Here is a 25,022-nt window from a genome sequence, read left to right on the forward strand (position 1 = left end):
TAACAGTGAAGCTGTTGCTTACTAAATTGAAAATCATAAAGTACAATATTCATGATCAACTGATTGCGAGACACAATCACAGCGCATGATCAATCAATAGAACCTACAATTAAACAATGTTTCAACTTCGCAACAATTAGGATGAGAGGGGGAGACTCTTCTATCCTTTAATGGCGGTTTTGAGAAATCCAAAAATTAAGAATTTCCCAATAAGACGGTTTTGAATTTAACTTTATTATCAGACAAACCTAAATACTCATTATATCAGTTGATTTTTTAATTGTGCTAAGACGTATTAGGCTTGGTCTGACAATAAGTTATTTCTAGACCGTCTTACAAAATACTTTGTTAGATTTACTGATTTCTCTATATCAATGGGTGTAGTCGTCGTCATAGTTATCACTTATCACAGAAACAAACCTCTCAAGCCAAGGAAGCTGATGGAGATCTTTCATGACATCGACGTAAGAATCTGTACAGGCCGGGGTAGTAGGTGACTGACAAGGGTGATGATCGCTCAAGCTGAAACCGCCAGCAAGGAATCTCTGGATTAGTGCCAGCTGGGAACGCTCTTGATCAGAATATGCATCTAATATCATTGGGAAGTTATCAAATGAGTTCCATTGCCATTGTTCTTCAGGGGTGATTGTGCCATTTGAATCCTCTGATGCACCTTCGTCCCAGAATGCACATTGACATGTTTGTTGACCGTTTGCTGTGTATTCGGCACCACAAGCGTAGCAAAATTCATGACCACACCTGAGGGAAAAAAAAATTAGATGATGGTTAAATTTGGAATCTTATAACATGTCAGCAATGATTTTACCAGCTGACATGTCCATACAATGGACACAGACACGTTTATGAATACACGCACATGTGCATAGTTGATCTGTACGTACAACATGAAAAATGAACATCCGACCAATTCACCTGAATGTCTCATCACTCGCCAGTATATTTTGGTAAAACCAAAACAAGGAACCTAGGTGGCCCTGAAATGATATAATAAAGGAAAAGCATACCAAAGATGGAGATTCATTCAAAACCAGCCAAGTATCAAGTAATTAACGTAGAGATTATAATAAAAACGTTATACAAGATACAAACCCATTGCGCGCAGGAAGGGAAATCCCTAGAATCCAAAGTAGAAGCTTTTCTGCTAATTAACAGAAACCAAGCTATGTTTTCAAAAGGTCCATTACGTAAGCCACAATAATACCAACAGCATCAGGAGCAAAACTTTAGCTCCCAAAGAACTTGGTGTCAGCAAAAATGAACTGCTTTAGAGAATTATAGATAATAGAAGGAAAGGTAGATAAATCATAGGGAAAAAAAGTACTCCCTCCGTCCCGGTCAATTGTTGTCCTTTGGTTTTGGCACAAAGATCAAGGAAAGGGGAGGGGGCCAATTACTAAATGACAAATGGAACAAATTGAGTATGAATGATCAAATTGCACATCAAATTCATTCCTAAAATAGAAAGGACAACAATTGACTGAGACGCCCCAAAATGGAATAGGACAACAAATGACCAGGACAAAGGGAGTATATGATCAGTTTCTCGGCTACTCCCATAAATAAAACAGGGAAGAAAAAAAGGACACTTCGAGATAATACAGGAAGATAGCTGAATAAATTTTTTAGACAACCACTATGATGTGAATACGAATCACCTTGATGAAATAATTCTCGAAACAAGCGACCAAGACAACCCGAGTCACCAAGCATGGATCGGTTCGAATAATAGTCGAGAAAAGTGCATGATCACCCGCCAATGGGACGGGTAGAACCGTGTGGAGAACCGTGTGGAGCAAGGAGAACCGTGTGGAGCAAGGTCTAACCTCGAAAATGGGCTAGTCCAAAGGCATTGAATAAAGCTCACCTAGTTTTTGTCATAGCCTAGTTTTTACAAAGGTCTTACCTAGTTTTTGGTTTAGTCTTACCTAGTTCTTCTACATAGCATAGAACTCACCACAAAGCATTAAAGGCTAGCCTTGGACATCAAGGATTTCGGCCTATATAAGGCTTGTAGTCCTCATTTGTTTATCATCCAATTTGAAGAAAAAAACTTGAGAGTATTCTCTAAAACTTGTCTCATCTTCTTGTGTTGTTACACGAGTGGTTTGGCTTAAGAGGTCGAAACGCGATTTCGCACCTTGCTTGAACGAGGGACGTGATCCTAAGTTTAAGTCGGATTGTTTGACGAGTATCAAACAATTCACCCATTGGCGTAGCTATAGGTCTAGCTACGACAAATATCCCATTGTTTTCGAGGTCTTCATTGATCTTGAGACAAATATCCCCTTTATTTCAAAACACAAAAACTACCCTACAAAAATGTCTTCCGCTTCCGCCAAAATTCACATCACACTAACTACCAGAATGCACTCAGTACAGTCAGGAAATTACGGACACAGTCTTGATTTATGATCATGCACTACACTTTACAATGTTCTTGTAAGTAGTAAATACTTATTTTGATAAGTAGTAGAGGATATTGATCAAAATCTTAAGCCCTTCTTAGAAATCTTAGAAGAAGTGTCCTTCGAAGAGGCTTTGTAGAAAAGTCAAGGGTACCTAAGACTCTAAGAGTGCAGCCATTGACTCTGACTATACAACAATTTCAAAAAGCGAAATGTAAACTCATAATGTTCTTAAGTAATATTCGTAAATAAATAAAAGTATACATGATTCCTTAAGCTCAATCGGACTATAATGTTATCATATGGCAGGTGAGCAAAACCAAGGCTCTGAATATCTGAATTTTCAACTTCAAATAGATTCCGTTACACATCGAATAAGACAAAAGAGGACAAAATCTACTAGTCGACTACAAAGAGAAAATGCATAGATCAAAATGTTGAGCTAGACTGAATAAGAATCTGCTTCTGCCTTGATCCCCTCACTATCTGATACGTAGATTTACATCTTCCTTGATATTCCCTTCCCATATTTTTTCAGCTTTCTTACACGCTTCTCTAAAGCTTACATCTACAAAAATGTGAAGCACTAAATCCCTAATTATCCTATTTAAATTTCTACAGATCTGTAGATCAACCACATCTTATTTGGCACCCTGAAAAAACTCCAAAAACAAGTTTGAGAGCGATGTGCTACTTGAAAGTTAGTGTCTTTTTCGTAATAGAAAAAAGAGTATAAACCTCTAGAAACTAAGAGTTGTGAGAAAATGGGATTTTGATAAACAAAGCTCATCTTCTTTGTGACAACCTTTTTTTAACTGGTTCCACGTTTGATGCTCATTTTAACTTAAATATTTTCACTACTTTCTCCACCACCAACCCGCAGAGTTTTGAACATTTTTATATTTAAAGCTATAGCTCTTAAGCTTTCACTCCCTTTTTTCAGTGAGCACGCTTAGCTTTGTCAGCAATTTATGTCTCTTGTATTTGTCATGACTCATGATGCCCATACGTCTTTGCTGGCAAATTCCTCGAAGGCTAGTATGGTAATTGTTGCTTTGTGCCTCTCTCCATCTCTCTAAGTGAGTTAAGCACAACTCTTCTTCTCCCTTTCTTCTTGTTCTTCGTTGACTCGGATTCTAATTTTGATGGCTTGGGGTCAGAAATAATTGGGATAGGTTATGTGTTATGAAAATGTAGGTGAGGATGTGTCTATGGTGGTCAAGAGGATAATAACTTGCTTTCAGAATAAGTTCCATATATCTGCCTCTTATAAATTATAATCCCGAAGGGCGGGAATTGGAGGCTATTACCATGTCAAACGAGGAGGATCGTATGAGACATCAAAATGGGATAGTAAGGGAAAATAGGAACTATTACCAGGAGCCAAAGTTGGCTGCTTGAAGCATCCCTACACAGTCTACTAAAGCAGAAGGGAACCTTAAAGACATTTCTTAGGTGCTGCGGGTCTTAGTTCCGCATTGTGGACAATCGACTTTACGTATTTAGTATACCATTATGAAATGATTATCTTTCTACTCCGTAACTAGTTGCACGACGACTGCTTGCTCTACTTTAAGTGTACTCATCCTATTTCTAATTTTAATATAAAAATATTCATAAGACAAATCCCTAAAGCCCTAGGAAATTTCTGCAGCTGAATTTCTAATATAATCAACTACTATACATAAAAGCTAAACAGGTTATTGTTCTATGTACTTAAGACAATGTAGAAAATCTTACCAGCAGGTCATGTGGTAGCAACCTTGTGTCAGCTCAATCATTCTGTGGCACTGCTGACAACGCCTCCATCTCCTATCCAGAGCCAATCGATGCAACGTAACATCTGAAGCATCTCTCTCCTCTAATGGGAGGTCCTGATATTCTCCACAACTCAATGAATTATGCCAAGGAACACCACAATTAACACAGACGGATCTTTGGCAAACAGGACATTCAACACAACTATCACTTGATTCATCAGACAAGCATTGGCGAGGATCAATTAGCGCGGAGCAGTTATGATGTGGACAGTACATCTTTTCCGACCTTAGGACATTTAGCTCTCCTAATGCTTTTTCCATAATATTATAAGAAATAACAGGAAGAAATAATTTGCATTCAGAACTTGAGATGAAATAATTGCATTTTGGTTGAGGGCAACGGACAGGGACTTGTCTCGCCTCTAATTTACCATCAGCATATGTCATCAGACAGTGGGAGCAAAACTTGTGCGAGCAGCATAAGGTTAACATCATTGATGATGGCTTATCATCACAACATATTGAACAATTTTGCATAGAGCTACAGTTCTTCTCGTGTAATGAAACTAAACCCAATGCAACCTGCGCGAGTTGTAAGGGCCTCTGTACTTGAATGCTTGGAACAAGTTTCAGGGTAAAACTTTCTAGACTTCTCACAAGCTCAAGAATTCTCTCTCTGAAAGCAACCATTAGGGGCTTATCAAGGCTCTTCTCCAGCATGATCTGTAGAGCAACGTCAGCTTCAAAACAGGACAAAGAAGAAATATATTCAAGGGGGAAAATAGATAACATTGACTCAAACTTGGTGATGTTAATAGAGAGAAAAAAAAGTCTTATCCGGTTTTAACATGTAACTCAATGACAAGATTTAAAAATAATACTTAAAGCAGACACAAATGTAAAGAGTTCCAACAAACCCCCATGTAGATTTGCTTATGATCAGTTTTGATAACAGTTAAGAGTACATAATTATCACTACCCAAATGTCTTCAAAGAGGGTCCCGCTCCAAGCAGGGTAAAGAAGGATTGGACAAACACAGACTAGCCTTTTACCTTTCTAAGCAACAACGATAGCCGCAAACAGGACGACCAAGTGCTACCCAGTTAAAAAAGAAGGTAAATGGTTTTAGCTGACCTTTGATTTAGTCAATTACGGAGTATATCAGAGTGTCCACCATCAACTAACAATTCAATACGCAATGGTTGGACTAATGAAGCCTCACAATGCTTTAAATGGCAGTGAGAAGAAACACCAAATGGATAAAATATTACAAACATTTACTAGAATAAGTTATTACCTAAATAATTCCTGCTGGTTGCTGACGCTAAATCTAAAGAATTATTAACTTAATCATAGTCGAAATCTAAGAAAATCACTAAGCAGAAAGTAAAGCAGTGCTGTTTAAAATAGATATGATGACAATACACCAACTAACAAAGCAAACGAAATTCTTTGTGGTAAAACCACTTGCATGTTATTGACAAAAGCAAAGACATTGGTTACAGAAGGTAACCGTGTTCGACACACATCAGTAAAGCATGCATATTGGCACTTGGAGATTTCATTTAAGTGAAAAGATGTAAAATTTTACCCCGGTAACCAAGTTAAACGCCGGACCACAACGGTGTCGGATACTTGTAATCGAGTCTAAGTAACATGCCAGCTTGAGCACACATTCTCAGACGCTGTAGCAGTTCTAACATTAATTTATGCAATTACAGCAAAGTAGCAAATTATCACTTTGAAACTCAACAAATCCATTTCTAACATCTCAGCATTTAGCAGCTCACAAATGAAACATCTAAACCTAGATATACATTTTCTCAGAAAAATCAGCAGAATTTTTAAGGATCACATAACAAGAACATCATGATTCCATTTCCACCGAAGCCAAAGACTCATTACTCTTCGATTCTCGATTATGATGGAATAAAGCAAAATGGTTCACTAAAGCGGTTTACCTAGCAATTTGCAGGAGTCATTGACGCACTAAGGGCATTTTCTTGGTACATAAACATCAAACAACACAAAATCAACAAAGATTGCAATTTGCATGTACCCAAAAGTTGACCAACTGAAGGAGTTTGTGAGCGACTTAAGTTAAGACGGTCTTAAGCAAGAACAACGGAAGAGCATTACCTGTTCATACATGATTTGAGAATCAGTAAAACCAAAAACCCTTGTAACATCAGACTTCAACACTTGACCCAAACCATCAATAAGTGCTAAATAATCAGCAACCCAATTCTCCACATAAAAATCCAATCTTTTCTGTACACAACAACTAACATCTTCATCTTCATCACCAACCTTTCCTTTAATAATAACAACACCAATACCCGAAAACCCGGAACACAATTTTCCAAACCCATTTACAGAAATACCCTTAAAATATATCTTCACTATTGATTCATCATCATCATCTCCATCACAATCATCATTATTTGTGCTATCTTCACCACAACAACTTCTAAATTCATCTTCATCTTCTTCAAATGCTACAACTGCTAAATTTGCATCACTAATTTGTTGATCTAACATTTTTGCAATAATGATTAAATTACTCAAAAAATACCAATTTCTTCAAGGTTTTGAAATTTTATTAAGATCTTGAAAACCCAGAAGAAAAAATGCAGATTTTACCCTATGTTTTATTCAGAAAAGAATAAAACTTTATTTGGGTGGATAAAATAAAAATTAAATTTCAGGATTTGACATGGAATTTTGCAACTGAAAGAGGAATTTGGGGGAAAATATAATTAATTAAAAGGAAAGTTGGGATTAAATTAAGAGGAAAATGACAAGAAGTGAAGGTTCCATACCAACTGAGCAATTAATTGGCGTAATAAGGAATCAAAATTAAGTGGGTTAATGATTTATTTGTCATTGGATGAAACCCTAATCTGACAGATTAACCATTTTCCAGAGAATTTTCAGTCAATATGAACTTGGTTTATGACTTTATGTCTCACTTTAGGGCTGTAATCTGTATACTTATGTACTTATGTCAGTTGTTTTGTTTTAAACAGGTTATTATGCTTAATTTAATCAATTATTTCAAATACTTCCTCCATTCAACTCCACTCTACCACTTTGCTTTTTCACGTTTGCCAACGCGTATTTTGCACGGTAAATATCGTTAGCTACGTATTTGCAAAAATTATAAAAATTAGATATTTTTAATATACTCGTAAAGACGAATCAAACAAGATCCCACATGAATGTATTTTCACTTATGTATTAAGAGAAAATCGAAATTGAATATGCATTTGTGAATAGTGTAGAAAATAGAAATAGGTAGAGTGGAGTTGAATGGAGGAAGTATATTGTACCAATCATTATTATCATATGAAAATATGTTTGACTAACAACAGTAGTAACATGTGTATTTGTATTGATTGATGTTTGCACTATTTGGTGGCGTCTTTATTCGAGACGGGTTATGAAACTAATAAATCTTGAATTAAAATGTAGATTAGTTCTAAATTCTAACTAAGACTACCATCAAATTAATCTATTAGTTTAGAGTTAGGGTTATAGCTGAATTAAATTCAACCCATAGTTTAATTAACTTAAAAAAAAAAAACATATATTTTACAAACGCAAAAATGTGTAAATGGAAAGGACGTGATAATATTACCAAATTCAATGGTAATATTACCAAATTCAATAATTGTAATTGTGACTAAGATGATACTTGTCACTTAGTTTGAACCAGAGATGAAAGTGGATCGTGTCGTGTCTCCAGAAGAAAATGGCACAACTCAAGCCCATGAAGGTGGGCCTTCGTACCGTGCCATGTCAGTCCAATGAAAATGGCAGTCTGGGCACGGTCCACGGCCCATGCATGTCGTGCCGTGCTTGAGCGTGCCTTAACAATTCCTCCAATTTTAAGTCTTTAACCCAATTTCTTTGTATTTTAAGCGCGTCCAAGTGGGTCGTACCTAGACACGATCTTTTTTCTCAGACATCGGCCCATGACATGCCGTGTAGTGCTAGACCGTGCCAATTCCGTGTCGTGCTATAATGGGTCACGGGCCTTGTTAATGCATGCCAGCCCAATGGCCCACGTGCCCACTTCCATCCCTAATTTAAACCCAAAATTGTGGATTTTCATTTATTGGATGGCGATGATGAATACATTACCAGAGGAAAAAAAAAGTGATTTTTTTTTTTTTTTTTTGTCAGAGAGAAAAAGGGTAATTATAGTACCCCAAAAGTTACAGTACAAGCTATTAGACTAGGTTGCACTTTAGTTTTAAAAAAAGTGATTTTGAGACCATTTCTGTGATTGATTGATGTTAGCTTCAACTATGTGTACTTCCACGCTTTTTCATATGAGATGATGTCAATTTGTCATATGACCATTACGTATGGCATGGGTATAGCAGTCTGATATTTCGGCACTTTCTGGCAGAATTTGGCTACCACGCTTTTTCATTGAAAGAAAGAATGAAAAAAGTTCTACCAATATAACCCTCAGCTTCAGCCCCTATGATAAATAGTGTTCGTCTTCAATGTTAATTTGTGTATAACCCATACAGACATCATATTGGAAATTAATACTCCTATGAAACTTGAAACTGAATGACAACCCCGATACAGCCCGACTCATTAACGAGACGAGTGACCAATTGTCAACTTTATGACTATATACACACACACATTGCTCATTTAAGGAAAGAAAAATACACCAATAATGTTTGAAAAAACAAAGATTCTAGTTAGAACTAGCAGAGCAGCCAATGTCAGTAGCCAAATGATTGATATACTATTTGGCCAAAGCCTTACTCGAATACGGGTTCGAAACTTTTTCCATTGCCGCAAGCTAATCCCGTATTTGAACAGTAATATAAGTCTCTAAAAAACATACTGCAAAAGCTAGGAGTAATGTTATTTGTCTACCTCTAACATAGGAGTGATTACCCGTTCGCTAACATTGAGCATATAAGCGAAATCACAGTAACTTGACATTCACTCGAAAGAAAGTTCCATTTCGGTTCTCCTCTTCACGCAAATATTAAGAATCCACACATACAGCAAGAGGATATATTTCATTCAGCTGGGTTGTTCCTGAAACGAAACATTTGAGATAATTTTAGACTAAAGATTTTACCAAAACTCCAGTTCTACCAAAGCTTTATGTAGCTCAAGAACATAGCTATTCCAAATTTTCACATTAGACTAACAAAAGAAGTGGAGGAATTAATTTGCTGCTTGCCATTTAATGAAACTAATCCATATATATATATATATGCAACGCCACTTCTATATTACTCGTAAAGAGGGAATATGATTCACAGGACTCAAGATATCCTACTTCAATACTTCATGGATACGATTACACCACACTACTACAGAGTTTGAAGAAGGCAGAACCGCAGAATCACAACACCCCAAGGGCGGTCTTGTACGAAAAATATCATGTCTTTGATCAAAGCAGGTAAGCTTGACACAATTACTGCATACGACATCTTTTGCAATAGATTGAGGGGGATTCCATTATTTACCTTACCAGCCCCATTTGGGATATTCTCGTAGTGCCTAAGATCTCACAGAGTCGCAACAGTACTGGCTGAGCAATGTGCTCTACCAACTGTTCATAAGCTTTGTAGTTGGGGCTCTCAATGGTCAATAGATGTATTTTATGTAAGGCAATTGTTAAGGGTTAACGTTCACAAGCACACTGGGAAATAGTCTTTACGAGGGCTTACTGGCTCACTGCCAACATGTATATGTTGCAGAGTGGAGCAAAATAGAATAGTTAATGGCAATGAGAAATGACGCGAGTAGCACGGTGAAGAAAATAAATCTGCAATAAGCATTTTGAGTGCTAAAAAGTTCAATAGGATGCTGAAGGGAAAATGTAAACTTTAATAAATGGCTGTTTAAAAGGTTTTGTAATTTTGACTTTCTTCCATTTATGGTAAGCATAAGCCAAACAGATCCTAGCACCTGCTAATTCTTACGAAAACACCAACATGATCCTAGCACCTGAATAGACCCTGCAAACTGCGGGGTAAGGGGCGTCATATGTTGCTGCGCTGCTTGCTTAGAGTACTAGTATGTTTAAGTTACAAAAATTACTCACCAAACAGAAAGATAGCACAGAATTACAGAAACGTGTTATGTGATTGATACTTACTTGTAGAGTGTAGACGTTATATCCTTAATTTTTCTCGAATCAGCACCAACCACTTCGGCAGCCTTCTTTCCATCCTTGAAGAAGTGGAGAGTTGGCTAGAAATGGAAAAATAAAATTGTATCAATACAGCAATCACATGACATAGATAAAAGCGCAATTTTTTTACTGCCAAGTTATCAGTGAACACAACTGAATTACAGAATGTTAAACCTGCTTCAACATCAGTAAGGATGTCTTTCGGGGAAAAAAAAAAAACAGAAACAGTTACACTTACACTTGTGCCTTGAGATGATAGCAGAAATTTTACGCAATAAAATTCAGGATTATGATAAGCTTCCACTATTTGTTGACCAAATCTAAAATCACTCCGGGATAAGGTTAAACAGAATTAGCCTTGAAGCCCAATAACGAAGATTGCAGTACTATAGTCTTACATTTGACGAGTCATCTGTTGGTTTGGATATCCTAGTATTTCAATCTAGAGCAGTCTGATATCTTACAGAGTTACCGTTGTTTTTTTCAGTGCTTACCTTGTCTATTACAATTTTCCTCCTACCCTAAGCTATATAACTTGTGTTCGAGTTGCTCTCCAAAACATTAATCTGTAAACACCAACTCACTCACAGCAGTCTTCTTGCCATTTTTACTTTAGTGAGGACAGGATTATCTGTTTAGACCGGTCTAACAGTCTATCAAAATAAAGCCAAAAGAAAATCAAATGAGCTCAATTCCCTGGAACTATTATCTGTATCAGTCACCACATCATATAAAAAACTCTGCAATCATAATTGTTGAAATTTTGAAGAAGAAAAACAAAAACGGGCAATGAAAAATGTTCAGGTTTGCTTCTGGACTCCATCGTGGTATGAATAAGACTGAAGGATCCACAGAGAGAGGTGAGTCTCTTACCACAGAAGATATGCAAAACTTATGTACCGTAGGCCCAGTTCCCACCTGCAAACAAGCACAAAACCGCTAAGGATAACATGACATACACACAATTTTTAAATCAAATAAGTGAAGAATAGGATCATACAAACATGTGAATAAACTCTTTTTCATAATCTCCTACAGAGATAGGTGACCGTCAAACAAGCATGCTACAAAAATTAAGACCATCCAGTGTGCACACATCAATACACTGGCAGTAAACATCAGACTATTGGATTTAATTGCTCACATTGTCAAACTGTAATGGGGATTACAAAAGATCGGATCTAACACAACAAAAGTAGTATGGCACTCACTTTAGTAGAATGTTTCAAGACAATATCCAGTTATCGACAACAATAAAAACTCAATGTACATAGTGTGTGTCAGTCTACCACAGGAGTATAGACTGTATCAGAAGATTCACAACTATTACCGACAGGTTTATTTCAAATAGCCTCCAAGAACAACAACCTGCCTGTTGCATGTTTCCACGAATTTTTTGTTCCCGGCAAGAAATATATGATTTTGTTCAGAGAAGTACGTTTACAAAATTACAACAAAACTTTTACATTTTATATACTAATAGAAAAGGAGCAAGGAAGATAATACCTCATCAATATCGATCTTGTAGAATGTTACATCTGGCAGACTTTCACTCAGCTTCTTAATATCTGGCCACAGAAATCTACCTGCAAAATACACCAAGAATCCAATTCAGTCGAAAGTGTTCCAAAACTGCCACGCTAATATTGTTTGAGTCTCTTATATTGTGAAGAGTAGTCCACATGTGATTCTAAGCACAATTTTCATTATTGATCCCCTCACGTGTATTTTCAACACGGGAGTAAGGTTATGCAAATCCGATTCCTTCTTGTCTTACCATAGGGGAAGCCTTTGAGCCTTTGAGGCACATGTGTAATGTTTTTGTCTGGGGGTTAAGAGATGTCGCCTTCTTGTCCAGAGATTACAATATTGAACTTCTATAAGTGAAATGGATACTTTAACAAGGGTAGGGTACAAAATGAACTACGTCAAGAGAAACCTGGCTACCGGATTCACAAATCGCTTCGAGCTTATTCTAACGTAGTGCTTACTTAATATCTATATAACAGACACTCTAGTAAGAGTGTATCACGTATTGGATGTCGCGTATCCATCCAAACTTAAGCAGCCTTGAAGAACAGTATAATTGATTATGGCATTTATGTTCTCATTATGTATTTTGGTATTTGAAACATACAGAAGAATACTATCCGTCATTAAAGAAAAGCACTTATATACAGCTTCAAAACGTATACTTCATAACAGATACAGAACATCTAAAACCCAGATTAAAGCCACAAAACTTACATGGACCACACCACTCTGCTGTGAAGTAGAAGATCGACGGAAAAGAGTCATCTGACCACCAAGTAATATGAAGTTCAGCAAGAATGGCATGGACCATCATCAAAAATAGCTAATGAGCATGTAATTCAGATATGAATCAAGTACCTGTCGCTTTACGGAGAGACTCGCTCAATTGGTTCTCTGATTTCACCTGGACCATATTGGAAGGAGATTCTAAACCAACAATAGAAAAAACATGAACTAAAGTTAGAAATAATCATAAACGCTATATTAAATCATTCTAGACAATTTAAACTTTCAATAGTCTTCCAATTATCAACGCCCTATCGGTGTACAGAATATATCTGCGCAATTCCAGATGCAGCTATCTGTTGGGTAGTAACCCCAACATTATTGAATGACTTAAGACTAGTAACATATAGAGTTTTTATGTTAGATGTTATTAGAAGTAAATAATTAGGAGTTAGCTTTTGAATGAAATAAAGACTCTTTATGTAGCTAGGTAAGTTAGGACTTAGGACCTTATATAAATAAGGGTCATTAGTCATTGTTGGAAAATAAGAGAGTCTGCTTAATATCCCGAGTTCAGCATAATTGGAAATCTTAGCTAATAGCTAAGTGGAGGATTGAAATTGTATTATTGTTAGTGTTTGAATAATAATACAAGGTTGGGTTGTGGTTAATTCCATAACAAAATATTGTGTATCTTTGCATCTTTTATATTATTTGTACCAAAAACCCCAACACAGCTATAAATTGCATTAAAATAATACTCTTCAATATCAAAATATTTGTTCTTATGGTTATTAACGGTCATTGATGATTTCAGAGGGTGATTAATATTAGCCGACCCTAAATCAGTTTGAGATTAAGACTCTAATTTATCAAAGAGCCGGAAAAATAAAAGAAATTAATTATTTCGAGTTAATATCAAATTTTAGCTCAACTTAATTATTTTGTCTTGATCAAATGAAATGGCTTGATTCGGATAAAATATTTGGTTTATTTGATCCTTGAACTCAAAAAGGAGCGAATTTTGTTCAAATTCATATGTGACGGCAGAGTCAATTAAGAAGGAGTTTCAACTCTATAAATAGAGTTTTCTCATTCATTTCAATGGCGAGAATCCTAAATAGCAAAATTCCTAAATGCCGCGGATACTCAATCATAAACTAGAAATCACATTACCCTCGCAGTTACACTACAACACCTAAATACGGAACCATTGACGGCGACATAGAACCATTGATTCACATTACCCTCGCAGTTTACTAAATATGGGAAGGGGCCAATTCCTGTGTCCTTAATGACGACGACAGAACCATTGATTCATTAGCGAAAATCAACAAAGTCTGTCTAAGATGTTACTCCGTCTTCGGGTTTTTAATGATCAAATCTTAGTTTACACGATTTTAAGTCGATTGACGGGGGAATAACAACCCTAAATAACTAATTTAGTGAAATTAATGACATAACAGTAAAATCAACAAATTGAATAAAGAAAAGAGATTACCAGAGGAAGAAGAGAAGCATCTGGAAGGCGAAGAAGCCGAAGAGGGGGAGAAGAGGCATGCGACGGCAGGAATGGAAAGGGAAGAGAAAGACATGTAAGAAGGAGAGAGAAGTGAAGATGGAGATAACAATGTCGACATTAATGGCGTTGATCCAGTTGATATTGGCCGGAGGAATTGCAATTGACGACGGAGCAGTGGCCGGAGTATGCCTGAGATTCGACTCATTTTAGATACCTTGCTTCTTTCTGGGTTTACCGGATTTTTTTAGGGTTTAGCCTCTGAGGTCTCTTCGCACTCTATGATTATCAAAAGTTCATGTGTCCTCGGAATGACGTATACACACCAAGGGGTCGTTTGTAAAGGTAGTAAGTCAACAAAAATATGGGTCGAAAATAATCACTAAATGAATTGGGAATCAACAACTCTTCTATAGGACCTATAATATAAGACTGACACAAAAGAAGAATAGCCCATAAATAACACGTAATTTTATGTATATTTTAACTTTATCTTAACAATCTAATATCTTATGATGAATACCGCCGACATATTTAAATGTACGAGTTATCAATATAAATTATTGGGTTCTCAAAATAAAATATCTCGGTACAATTATATTCGCTAATTTACTTAGGCTTTGTGTTATTGGGCTAGTCTTATGCATAAAATAGTCCTACACAACAATTTGTGATTGAGAATGGGGGAAGAGAGATAACGAATTTGACATTTAGGGTTAGGTAGTGTAATTGGATGGATGAATCACTACTTATTTGGGTAATGGGGTAATAAATCAGTAAATAAGTGATCGTAGACTGTTAGTTTTGGAATTTCGCGTAAATGGTCACTTAATAAGTCCGGAAATCAGAAAAATGATGCTCGGTGTAAAATACGGCAGTGATTGGGAATAAACATTGAGGTTTCGGGGTTATGTTGTGTAAAAACGCAAATACGTGTTGGTCATTTCTAACTGTTACTTTAGATTAAAATAAAGTTATTCTTCCGGCCCATTTTTTTTAAAAGAACGTGTCTGTCGTTATTTTTTTCTAATTATGAAAGAGAATGAAGATAAAAAAAAAATGACTTTTGTAAGGTAGTATAGGTTAAAACACATCATTAAAATGAGATTAAGATGAAACTTATTATCGAAAAGGGTTTACATCAACTCCGAAATTAGATTCGTTTTAAACTTAGCAAATGGGTCAACTGGATCGGATTCGGGCCGGCTCAATTCACCTTCGGCCATTTTCATATTTGCAAGAATTCGGGTTAGTTAAGGTCATTTTCGAATCTATTATTAGTATTAAGTTTCAGGATAATGGTCCGTTTGAAAAAGACCGAATTGGGTCAATTTGGATTACAAATCGTGTTCGAATTATGAGTTATGGGTGTCGGGTTGGGATAATTTTGCCTGGTCTAGTTCGCATCCCACTCAGCGACTTTACTCCGTAGCGCAACCCCTTTGGTTAATTTATTTGAGACCATTCAACAATTCACCATTAGAGACCGTTTCGCCATTAATACCCCGGACAGGAAGATGAAGGTGTTCGACATTGACTCTGCTAACACACTTTCTCTCCTACTTTTCACTGATGTCACTAATTCCAAGTATTTTTTCTCTCTTCACTTCCTATTCTATCTGGTTGTTCCATTTTGTTTTCAATTTCTATTTATTATTGTATTAGGGTTTAATAATTTGATTCATCAAGGTCTGATCAGTGAATGATACGCAGTAGTAATTTTATTAAATGATGTGTATAACATATTATCAAGTCGTTGTACGCCGTATAATTAGCGGTGGAGATAGGGTAGAGGGCTAGCAGGGGCGACTGCCACTGCTGATTGATGAATATTTTAAAGTTTTTAGTTAATTTTTTTGATTTTTTTCGAGTTTACCTTGTACCATTGTCCGTTTTCCCCCACTACGTTCAAATCCTAGCTCCGCCAATGCGTGTAATCATCTCAATATCTGAGCTCACAAATCGTAATCTTTATGGAACAAATTGTCTAGTATATCGGGTGCTTGTATATATAGGTAATAGGTTGTTGGGTTCCAAAATCTACCAAATAGAAAAAAATGAAGTCGGGAGATATTACGGCGACCATAGCCACAATGGCGATGCCCACCTCTCTTAATTGTTCTGTTGAAAGTGGAAAGAAGGGAGATCTCTACACAAGTGCCATTGTAGTATAACTATTGTATCTTAAGGAGGGGCAGAGCTAGAAATGTAAGTTTCGGCTAGCAAACTTTCTTATAGTCTCATGTTCATGGATTTTTGGTAGCAAAAATCGATAACCTAATCGATAACCTAAACTGTTTTTTTTGGGGGTTTGGAGTAGCAAGTGTTATCCCTTGCTACCACATAATTCCTCCCCTACTTAAGTCAGTCAACATAGAATTTCGTAATTTGTTTAGTGTGTGTTTGGCCTAGCTTGTAAAAGTGTTTTTGGACTTGAAAACACTTTTTGGCCAAACACAACATTTTTAAAAGTTAAAAAAATAAATCCCAAAAGCTAAAAATCCATATTTTTGCCCATAAAAATAGAAGCACAAAATACTTTTTAGAAAATTAAGCTTGAAAAACAGAAACTCATTTTTGAGAAGTGAGGCCAAACATGCTCTTAATTTTGTGACATGGCATTAAAATGAGACAATAGCCCCAAATTATGCTTTGAAACAAACCACTTTGTGTATTTATTTGATTCTGTCACTGTCTTCATACGTCTTGTCCAACAGACGATCTCCCTTAGAAGTTAGAATCATAGTCCCAGCCTCAATTGTTCTCGACTGTAAATACTACTAAATTTATTCCTATTCGTTCACTCTGTATCCCTGCATCTCCTTTTCTCCTTGGGAGTCTTTTTCATAATCTCATATTGTCACGATATATAGTAAAATAAGTGTATTGTTTTGGTAAAAACGCTTATCTGACTATAGGATAACTTAAGCATTCATCTAGTTGTAGCTGTAGGTCATATTTTAACAATTTCCTACTTATGATGGAGGGAATCCCCATGGAAATGCGGATTGCAGTTGAGGTAGATAACAAAGCATTGATGCTTTGGAAAACGTTGGCTGCTTCCTGTTGTAGCAGGTGTTAGCGACTAGAGTTTAGAGCGAGGAGGTGAAAAGGGAAGGAGCATGTGAACACACATTGCGTTCCTTAACGATGGGCGAAGTAGGACGAGGTCGTTATGGTAAATTGAATGCAAATTGCTAAAAATGCACACTATGAGGTTGATGACTGTGCAACCTTTCGGGCCTCCTGACAGATCAATTTAAAAGTTGGAATACCATATAACTGATAAAATATTGTAGGGGAATTTTTTTAATGGAAATCACTGTCCAGAGCCTCCTGCAAATTGTGGAGGTAGGGGGTTGACGGATGTACGCACTCTTACCCTTGTGTTATCAACACAAAGAGGCTGTTTGCGAATGACCAAAGATGAAAATTGCGTCAAGATCGAAGGACCACTACTTCACAAGAGAAAGAAGTGCATTACTGCAACCACTTTAGAGAAACATTTTGATTTATTCAATCATAATCGAGAACCAAAGAATAATGAGTCTTTGGCTTATATTCATGTAAATTTTATGATTATTTCTTTATTTTGTTATATCTAACTGATAATTTTATACACACACATTCGTTTTTATTCAAGTTCATCTTGTATGAAACTTTGGGAGATGGCTGCTAAAGATCACAGCATTGTCACTGCTAATTTGCAGGGAGCTGCTGGATTCTATGCAAGCCGGAACCCTAGACCCAGAAGTTTCGTTTCTTAATGCATCTCTGGTGAGCTTCTGAGTTCTGACAATCTTGCCAATGTCACATATTATCATATATCTTCTGCTTATATTTGATTTTATTTATTTCCCTCTGATGAGACAGGTTCCGGATGTTTTTCCCATTCTTACAGCCGCCCACAAGGCACTTCAGTCCAAGGCACGGGATTCCATAACTACACGGACTGTTCATTCTGAACTAGTGTACAACTACTCGGGATCTAAGCATGTATGGATAATTTTTTCCTAAACCAATTTTATCCCTCGTTTATCTGTAATTATTTTCCATTCTAACTAAAATCATACGCCTGGCAGATTACAGAATCTTTAAAAAGGTGTGGCATCTCTGAGAACTCGACCTATATCCTAGCTGCTCGTTTTAACGCTTCATCAGAAGAGGTAAGACATTCTCTAGTAAACCTTATAAGAAGCTGTACATTCTCGATTGGCAAATGGCAATTGACGATTGTGTTCTAAATGCCTATAGATTAATGCCATTCGAGCCTTAGTTAAGGGAAAAGAGATTGATTTAGAAGATCTAGCAGGGAGAGCAAATGAAGCCCTGATTAAAAAGGTATTTAACTCCACTCTTTGCTGTAGAGTGTTCTCGTATGCTTTTTCTAATTATATTGCTATGCTTTAAAGCATTACAAAATTTCCGGCTTGGAATTGGGACTGGGCTCACTTGCTGATGCCATTGCATGTCGAATTGCTGCTCGTGATGCTTTGTAAGAGAAGGAGCATGTGCTCAGTCACAAAACCAAATTGTTTTGGAGTATTCAAACGCACTTGTACGTGGATTTTCAACCTCTATGCTCAATTCCAGGAGACTTCTGTGACAAAATGGCGGATAGACCATATTATTTTCTTGGAAGTCCACATATGTTGATGATGTACTTAAGAGGCCTCACAAGTGAACGAGTTTCATTACACTAATTAATGGTCTAACTCAAATGATGTCTGATTGAGTTTTGAATTGTTGGTGATCTCTTTTCTCTTGTAGTCCTTCAGTTCCATCTATAGATGAAGCTTCCCATTTTAATTTACAAGCTAGGCAGTAGGCACCAAACATAGCAGTTAGCCAGTTAAAATGGCCTTCTTAAGTGTGCATTTGTTAGGAGGAACCGATTGCCTTAGTTGCGATGGCTTATTACTTATTTTTGCCGTTGTAGCTTCTTTGTGACCATTTCTCCTACCGCTGGATTGAGTAGTTCTTTTTGTCCCAGGCGCTGAATCTACAACTGAGAACCAATATCCACAATTTTCTATATTCTTACCAGATGGGTCTTTAACCTTGAAAATAACCTCTTTCGGGTTTAGCGGATCATCAATCGTGGTTTCTCTATAGATGGTTTGTCTCGAACAATAATGATACACTGTTCAGTTTTGTGTTTACATAGTGGTACTGTGGTAGAGAACAAGGGGTTGTAGTCTTGTAGACAATTAAGTCAGAAATTCGATTCCACCTCCCTTGTATTTGTTGCTGCACTTTTGTGCCTTGCAAGAAACTCGACCTCCCTTGTATTATTACCTTCCATCACTGCGCCTTCAACCACCAATGCACACCACAAAGCCTCACTACCAATACCCACCAGTCGGCACTGGACCACCCTCCATCCGCCGCAACTTCTCCAACCCGCCGATGACATCTCAACCCACCCACCTCGTCTTACCCCCACTCATTCCCGTGAGTTCCTCACTCGCATCCTCTAAAACACACGCCCCAACCCTAGTAATTCCTCAACTACTTTAAATCTCCTCCAGGCTCCACCCACCCCGGCGGAGGTTTTTTTAGAGCGAGTGTGGTGTTTAGGAGTTGGGTTTGTGGGTGTTAGGTGGGGGGCAAGGGGAACGGTGAAAGTGATTGCTGGTGGAACGCAGTGGTTGGGGAGCTGGCGCTGCCATTGGTGGTGGTGTCGGTGTAGGAGGTGGTGACAGATGGTTGGTGTTGGCGGCAGTGGAGCCGCGGAAGTGGTGGATGTTGGTTTTCATGGCGAACGATTCCTTTACCCTTTAATATCCAACTAAACAATTCTGGGTATTAGGAGTAATCCCTTTCATTTCCCCCTTCTTTCCCTTTGTTCATTTCATTCCCTTTCCCTTCTCAAACCACGCCCCCCAAGTGTATCAGCGCCCACATACGTGATTTGATGCATAATTCCGAAAGCATAGTAAAAAAAATTTTAGCTTATAACATCATTCGGGCATACGCAAGATCTTCCACTGTCAAAACTGCAAAGAATGCATTATCAAGAGCAAATATGACCCGACAAAAGCCACGACGTACATGAAAATGAAATTCTTAATAAGGAGTATAATACAAATATTGGTAAGGACTAAGGAGTGTAATGCAGACAACAGAACCTGCAAAATCATGCATACATGTAATTCAAAGATTGCCACAGAAATTTAAACAATCTCAATGCTTGGTTCTCCTTAAAATCCATAGCTAAACAAGAGTACACTGCTTCAGGCTATAAAACACTCCATCATGAGACGACATTTCTCTGATTTGGCACTATTGGTTTCCATCAGTAAGCTAGAACACGCTGTAATCACAAATACTCGACAATGTGTCCAAAAGAGTTGACAATGTTATCACAGATACTTGACAAATTCTTCCAACCACAAGGGCTTCGCGATTGCCGGGATGAACACCACATGGTCATCAAGATGAACCCTGTCCAAAAGACTTGACAATGTTGCTAACCCTCTCGGCAAATGTTCGGGATGTTATCTTTTTACCAGGTACATGGAAAGGATTTGAAACTGCGTCCACAAATGCTGCATGGAATTTCCTGAAGAACTAATCCAACAGAAATGCATGTGATCAGCTTTAAACAGAATTTTTGAAAATAGTCCCTCCCATTCAACAGATTCTTCAGTTTTTTTGTTATGTTTTATGAGAAATATTTTCATCAAACATAAAGAAGCTATTGAATTGTCACTAGCCCCGTAGTTTGTCACTAGCCCCAGGGTTTTTACGGCTTTCAAGGATTCCACAATCGTATTGTCAGCCACATTTATGTCGCGACGGCGGTACAGATATTGAGACTCATACCCAAAATATAGTACTCCTACCATGATTAGGTTGTGATGAGATTTATTTCGCAGGTCGTCTGCCAAGCCACAAAAGATTAAACAAAGCACTAAACAATTTCTCCCCCAGATAAAGCATTGAGCGTCCTTAATCAGTTAATCATCAATCCATAAGGAACTTGTCATTCTATGTACTCAAAAATATTAAGCAAATATTAGTCTAGCAGAAGAGGAACCAATGAACCGCTAATACAACTCCAAATTTATCATCGAGAATCGCTCACAAATTACTTCCACAAACTAACTCTTTCAGCAGCCTCTTGCACTCGGAAATTAGAAATAAAATACCCGAATGTATCTTCTTTGGATCACTAAGGCAACATTATTTTAGATCACAACACAAGCATCCGAGGCACACCTAAAATCGATGTAATAGCTTTTGCATCAAGATTGACCAAGAACTATTCATTACTACTCCCTCCTTCAAGTCATTTCCATACGTTTATTCAAATTATGTGAGAGGAATATAGTTTAACATATGGAAATACTTGAAAGGGAAGAGTATTAATTAGAATCCCAATGAAGAACTATTAGTAAAGATAATTTCTACCTGTACTAACTACTAAGTATACCAGATTTGTAGAAACAGTTAAGAAAAATCAAAAATCATAAAGCATTACATTATCGAAGAAAGGCACGCAATATAACAGCCAAAGAAGATATAAAAGTTACAAGACTATCCAAGCCAAATACTTACATTTCTCACATCTGCATCTCTAACATCTAAATCTGTGGTCACCAAGATAAATTTCACCTTTGTATTGGTCAAATAGCCATATCTACAAGCAACAGAAATATGGTATCATCAGTGCGACTTACCCAGCATAACCAACGTCACTTTGCAAGCAAAACATCCTTTCAACATACAAACACCCTCCCACATCAAGTAATTAATATACCAACAAGATACTTACACTTTGTAGTTTTCTGTTGGGTAAAGCAGACCCAGGAACGTTTCATTCAGCATTGGCCCAGATTTCTTTGGATTATTCACTGAGAGATCAAAGAGATAATGGATTACAACACAAGCTTAAACAAGTCATAAAATCAGTGCAGAGTGAATGGATAAGCCGATATGGACATCTCAGATGCTTATATCACATATGAAAAGAGCATATCTAATTATCTACTTAGGCCTTGACGCCTTAATTGGATAGTGGGACCGGAAGGGAAAAGAAGGAGAAGGATAAGGAGTTACACAACTTCCTATGATTGTTTAGCAAATGGAGAAGGGAATGGATAAAGAGGGAAATGGAGGGATCCATTTTCTTTCCTCCAAGGAATTAAAATCCCTCTCATATAAGGATGATCTGGAGGGAAATTGTATCAAACACAACTACCAAATGTCCAAATTCACCCCCTTCTCGCCTTCATTTCCCTATTTCCCGCCCCCTGCATGCCTAACATCAATATATCTACATTTATTTATGACAAGCGAAATAATTTAAATACACCATCAAGTTCAAATATCGAGGTAGGAGGGGTCGGATGTATGGAGCCTTACCCTTGTGTTAGCAACAAAAGAGGTTGTTTCCGAATACTAGCACCTTTATCCATGACCAATTGACCATTAATTCAAGCATGGTGAATGTGAAAGAGAAGTTTAACTAACCATTCAGGAAGTATGATTCCTACAACTTAACACACCCCTGAATCCCTGATCATTTGTCCAGAATAAAATGTCAAGAGCAATCAAGTCAATCAATAAACCCAGAACATTCATCCCATGTTCACATTTCTTTGTAGCCAGATCATGAATCATGATAGTATAACGTAAAAAGGCTCATCAAATGAATCATGATAGTATAACGTAAAAAGGCTCATCAAACTGCTGGAACTTCTTTTTGCTGTGAAACAATCATTTGATACGATTCTTGACGCATTTATATAATTTTGGGTTATCTCCTCTTTGTGTCGCTGATAAAGAGGTAAGACTACGTACATGCAACCCCCTACCTCGCAATTTGGGGAATCCTCAAGGCACTCTGCATTTCCGAATCATACTCTTGATAAAATAGTCAACGATCTTAGCAATTAGTGTTACAGTTGGCAACGCTTTTAGTGCGACTCCATTTAAAGCAACTACCGCGACTCCGTCAAGATACCCTTTCTAATTGCATTAGCCATAATATATTGGGGGAAAATCTAGGGTTTTAGTTACAATTACATGATCATATTCAGAATTGTTATCACTACAACAATCCAATACACAGCAAGCTCTTACGTAATTAATGAAGGTCAAAACAGATGACATTCGGCGATAGAAAGGTAAACAAATGACGGAGAAGAAAGCGGAAAGGAAGGAACCTCGTTCGTCGACGACATCTAAAGAGCAATGAACAATGTGATGAAGTTTGAGGGCATCATCGGCCTCAGTGAAACTTTGGATATACAACGGATTATTCTGCAATAAATATTAGATTCGAATTTAAGATACAATTACGGAATAGATGGATTAAAAGAGAATTAGAGAGAAGAAGTAACCTGGTGGCCGACGACGGCGACGCAAACGATCATCTCGCCGGATCTCTATCCAAATGTCACTCTTGACCAGTTCTAGGAAAAATGATTTCGACTTTATGGCACCACTCCGTCAATTCAATGATATCATATGCCTGAGTTCGAGTCCAGCTTTATCAAATTCGGACTCGATATGGACACTATAGTTGATTACAGCCTTTTAAAAATCACTTTTTGAAAATTACAGTCTTATATAATTTTTTTTGTAAATTACATCCAAAATATTACTTTTCTTCTAAAATTGCACCAACTTAAGGATTTCGGTGAATTTTGATGATGTTTTCAAAAAGTGATTTATTTGCCTGGAGTAATTTGTTATTTTCATTATTTATCTTTATTTCATTATTTAAAACATCCCCTATATACAAAAAATTAACGTATCTCTAAATTCTCCCGCTTAAATTTCCCGCCTAAGTGATATTTTTACTTGACAATATTTCTTTCGTAATTAATTAGTCTTCACTATCTTTATTTACTATTGAACAATATTTATCTTCTAATTAATTTTATAATATAAATCATGGTTTAACATTTATCATTGTTTAACATTTACATAAATAAGGCTATTAAAATATCTCCTTTGGATAATATACGCAAATTTTCTACCATTTTCAAAATAGAGATCAACTGTATTAGTTTAATTAATTGTCCAATTCTCTAATATTTGTATCTAAAATATGGTGCATTTGCACGGGAGCTATACTAGTGGAAAAACAAACAATTAAAGTGAGATTAAGGTTTTATTCTTTTGAATTGAAATTGTCTGAACTGAATTGAATTTGATGAAGCTGAACTGAATTTAATGGAACTGAATTGAATTGAATTAAGAGTTAATTTGGGAAGAGAATAGCTGAATTGAATTGAATGAAGCTGAACTGAACTGAAATTAAATTCAAAAGAACATGGTAAAGTTCAAGTCATTTACAATTGTAACTTAACTTTTAACTAATCCAGGCAAATAAATAAGTTGTATTACTGTTTTTATCTCCTCATACCTCACCCTGTCACCTTCACCCTGCAACTACGCGCAACCGGCCATTATTCCCGCTCATCGTAGAAACCATATGTTGACCATCTCCTCTCTAGTCCATCATCCCACATTCCCACCAAATTAATGATACTCCCTCCATTATAGAATATATGTCGTTTTACCCAAAAACTCAATTATTAAGAAAAATCTTTACTCATGTTTATAGCATTAAATAGGCAATAATTCAGAGCTTTGGAAATGTACACTACGGTACGTTTTACTGCTCTATTGGAGAAAAGAAGATATATTACAGTGTAAAAGTGAATGCAAGGTACAAATACAACTGTCATATTAATTGTTTTGAAACTGACAAGGCTTGGAAACTCTAAATTGAAAAGCCACAACCTTGAAAATGGCAAAACGTCAACTAAAAAGTAAAAAGTAACTTCTTCTTAAACGACATATATTCTATAATGGAGGGAGTAGTATTTTAAACTCTACAAAATCAAGTAAACTTTTC

General features: G+C 36.8%; 4 protein-coding genes across 4 annotated transcripts; 1 reads left to right on the plus strand and 3 right to left on the minus strand.

Annotated features, from left to right (window-relative positions):
- LOC141599561 (E3 ubiquitin-protein ligase RSL1) lies at positions 1-7,224 on the minus strand. The gene is made up of 3 exons (XM_074419608.1): positions 6,327-7,224; positions 4,167-4,909; positions 1-759 (listed from the first exon to the last, which is right to left on the minus strand). The coding sequence occupies exons 1-3, from the start codon at positions 6,726-6,728 to the stop codon at positions 372-374; spliced, it is 1,533 nt and encodes a 510-aa protein (XP_074275709.1). The 5' UTR covers positions 6,729-7,224; the 3' UTR covers positions 1-371.
- A 1,605-nt stretch (positions 7,225-8,829) lies between these two features.
- Positions 8,830-14,481, minus strand: LOC141599567 (thioredoxin O2, mitochondrial-like). The gene is made up of 7 exons (XM_074419621.1): positions 14,129-14,481; positions 12,760-12,828; positions 12,616-12,666; positions 11,875-11,954; positions 11,242-11,286; positions 10,333-10,427; positions 8,830-9,260 (listed from the first exon to the last, which is right to left on the minus strand). The coding sequence occupies exons 1-7, from the start codon at positions 14,352-14,354 to the stop codon at positions 9,242-9,244; spliced, it is 585 nt and encodes a 194-aa protein (XP_074275722.1). The 5' UTR covers positions 14,355-14,481; the 3' UTR covers positions 8,830-9,241.
- A 1,054-nt stretch (positions 14,482-15,535) lies between these two features.
- On the plus strand, positions 15,536-19,108 carry LOC141599569 (uncharacterized). The gene is made up of 6 exons (XM_074419634.1): positions 15,536-15,734; positions 17,857-17,923; positions 18,020-18,142; positions 18,229-18,312; positions 18,401-18,487; positions 18,559-19,108. Exons 1-6 carry the CDS (start codon positions 15,664-15,666, stop codon positions 18,643-18,645), a joined length of 519 nt encoding a protein of 172 aa, XP_074275735.1. The 5' UTR covers positions 15,536-15,663; the 3' UTR covers positions 18,646-19,108.
- A 1,026-nt stretch (positions 19,109-20,134) lies between these two features.
- Positions 20,135-23,662, minus strand: LOC141599577 (uncharacterized). The gene is made up of 5 exons (XM_074419645.1): positions 23,497-23,662; positions 23,320-23,416; positions 21,927-22,005; positions 21,710-21,791; positions 20,135-20,719 (listed from the first exon to the last, which is right to left on the minus strand). Exons 1-5 carry the CDS (start codon positions 23,527-23,529, stop codon positions 20,582-20,584), a joined length of 429 nt encoding a protein of 142 aa, XP_074275746.1. The 5' UTR covers positions 23,530-23,662; the 3' UTR covers positions 20,135-20,581.
- Between the last annotated feature and the right edge of the window lie 1,360 nt (positions 23,663-25,022).

The sequence above is a fragment of the Silene latifolia genome, chromosome 1, assembly GCF_048544455.1.
Source record: "Silene latifolia isolate original U9 population chromosome 1, ASM4854445v1, whole genome shotgun sequence".
NCBI lineage: Eukaryota > Viridiplantae > Streptophyta > Magnoliopsida > Caryophyllales > Caryophyllaceae > Silene > Silene latifolia.

What these genes read in the sequence shown, in the direction of transcription:
- LOC141599561 (XM_074419608.1), bottom strand. Translation starts at nt 6,728, where the DNA reads ATGTTAGATCAACAAATTAGTGATGCAAATTTAGCAGTTGTAGCATTT. An exon ending in CTCAAATCATGTATGAACAG is followed by an intron (nt 4,910 to 6,326) that starts GTAATGCTCTTC and finishes GTTGCTCTACAG; the next exon opens with ATCATGCTGGAGAAGAGCCT. An exon ending in TGCTACCACATGACCTGCTG is followed by an intron (nt 760 to 4,166) that starts GTAAGATTTTCT and finishes TTTTTCCCTCAG; the next exon opens with GTGTGGTCATGAATTTTGCT.
- LOC141599567 (XM_074419621.1), bottom strand. Translation starts at nt 14,354, where the DNA reads ATGAGTCGAATCTCAGGCATACTCCGGCCACTGCTCCGTCGTCAATTG. An exon ending in ATGCTTCTCTTCTTCCTCTG is followed by an intron (nt 12,829 to 14,128) that starts GTAATCTCTTTT and finishes TTGTTGGTTTAG; the next exon opens with AATCTCCTTCCAATATGGTC. An exon ending in AGTTTTGCATATCTTCTGTG is followed by an intron (nt 10,428 to 11,241) that starts GTAAGAGACTCA and finishes TTCCATTTCTAG; the next exon opens with CCAACTCTCCACTTCTTCAA.
- LOC141599569 (XM_074419634.1), top strand. Translation starts at nt 15,664, where the DNA reads ATGAAGGTGTTCGACATTGACTCTGCTAACACACTTTCTCTCCTACTT. An exon ending in ACTGATGTCACTAATTCCAA is followed by an intron (nt 15,735 to 17,856) that starts GTATTTTTTCTC and finishes GCTAATTTGCAG; the next exon opens with GGAGCTGCTGGATTCTATGC. An exon ending in ATGAAGCCCTGATTAAAAAG is followed by an intron (nt 18,488 to 18,558) that starts GTATTTAACTCC and finishes TATGCTTTAAAG; the next exon opens with CATTACAAAATTTCCGGCTT.
- LOC141599577 (XM_074419645.1), bottom strand. Translation starts at nt 23,529, where the DNA reads ATGATCGTTTGCGTCGCCGTCGTCGGCCACCAG. An exon ending in TCGCCGTCGTCGGCCACCAG is followed by an intron (nt 23,417 to 23,496) that starts GTTACTTCTTCT and finishes TATTTATTGCAG; the next exon opens with AATAATCCGTTGTATATCCA. An exon ending in CCAACAGAAAACTACAAAGT is followed by an intron (nt 21,792 to 21,926) that starts GTAAGTATCTTG and finishes TGTTGCTTGTAG; the next exon opens with ATATGGCTATTTGACCAATA.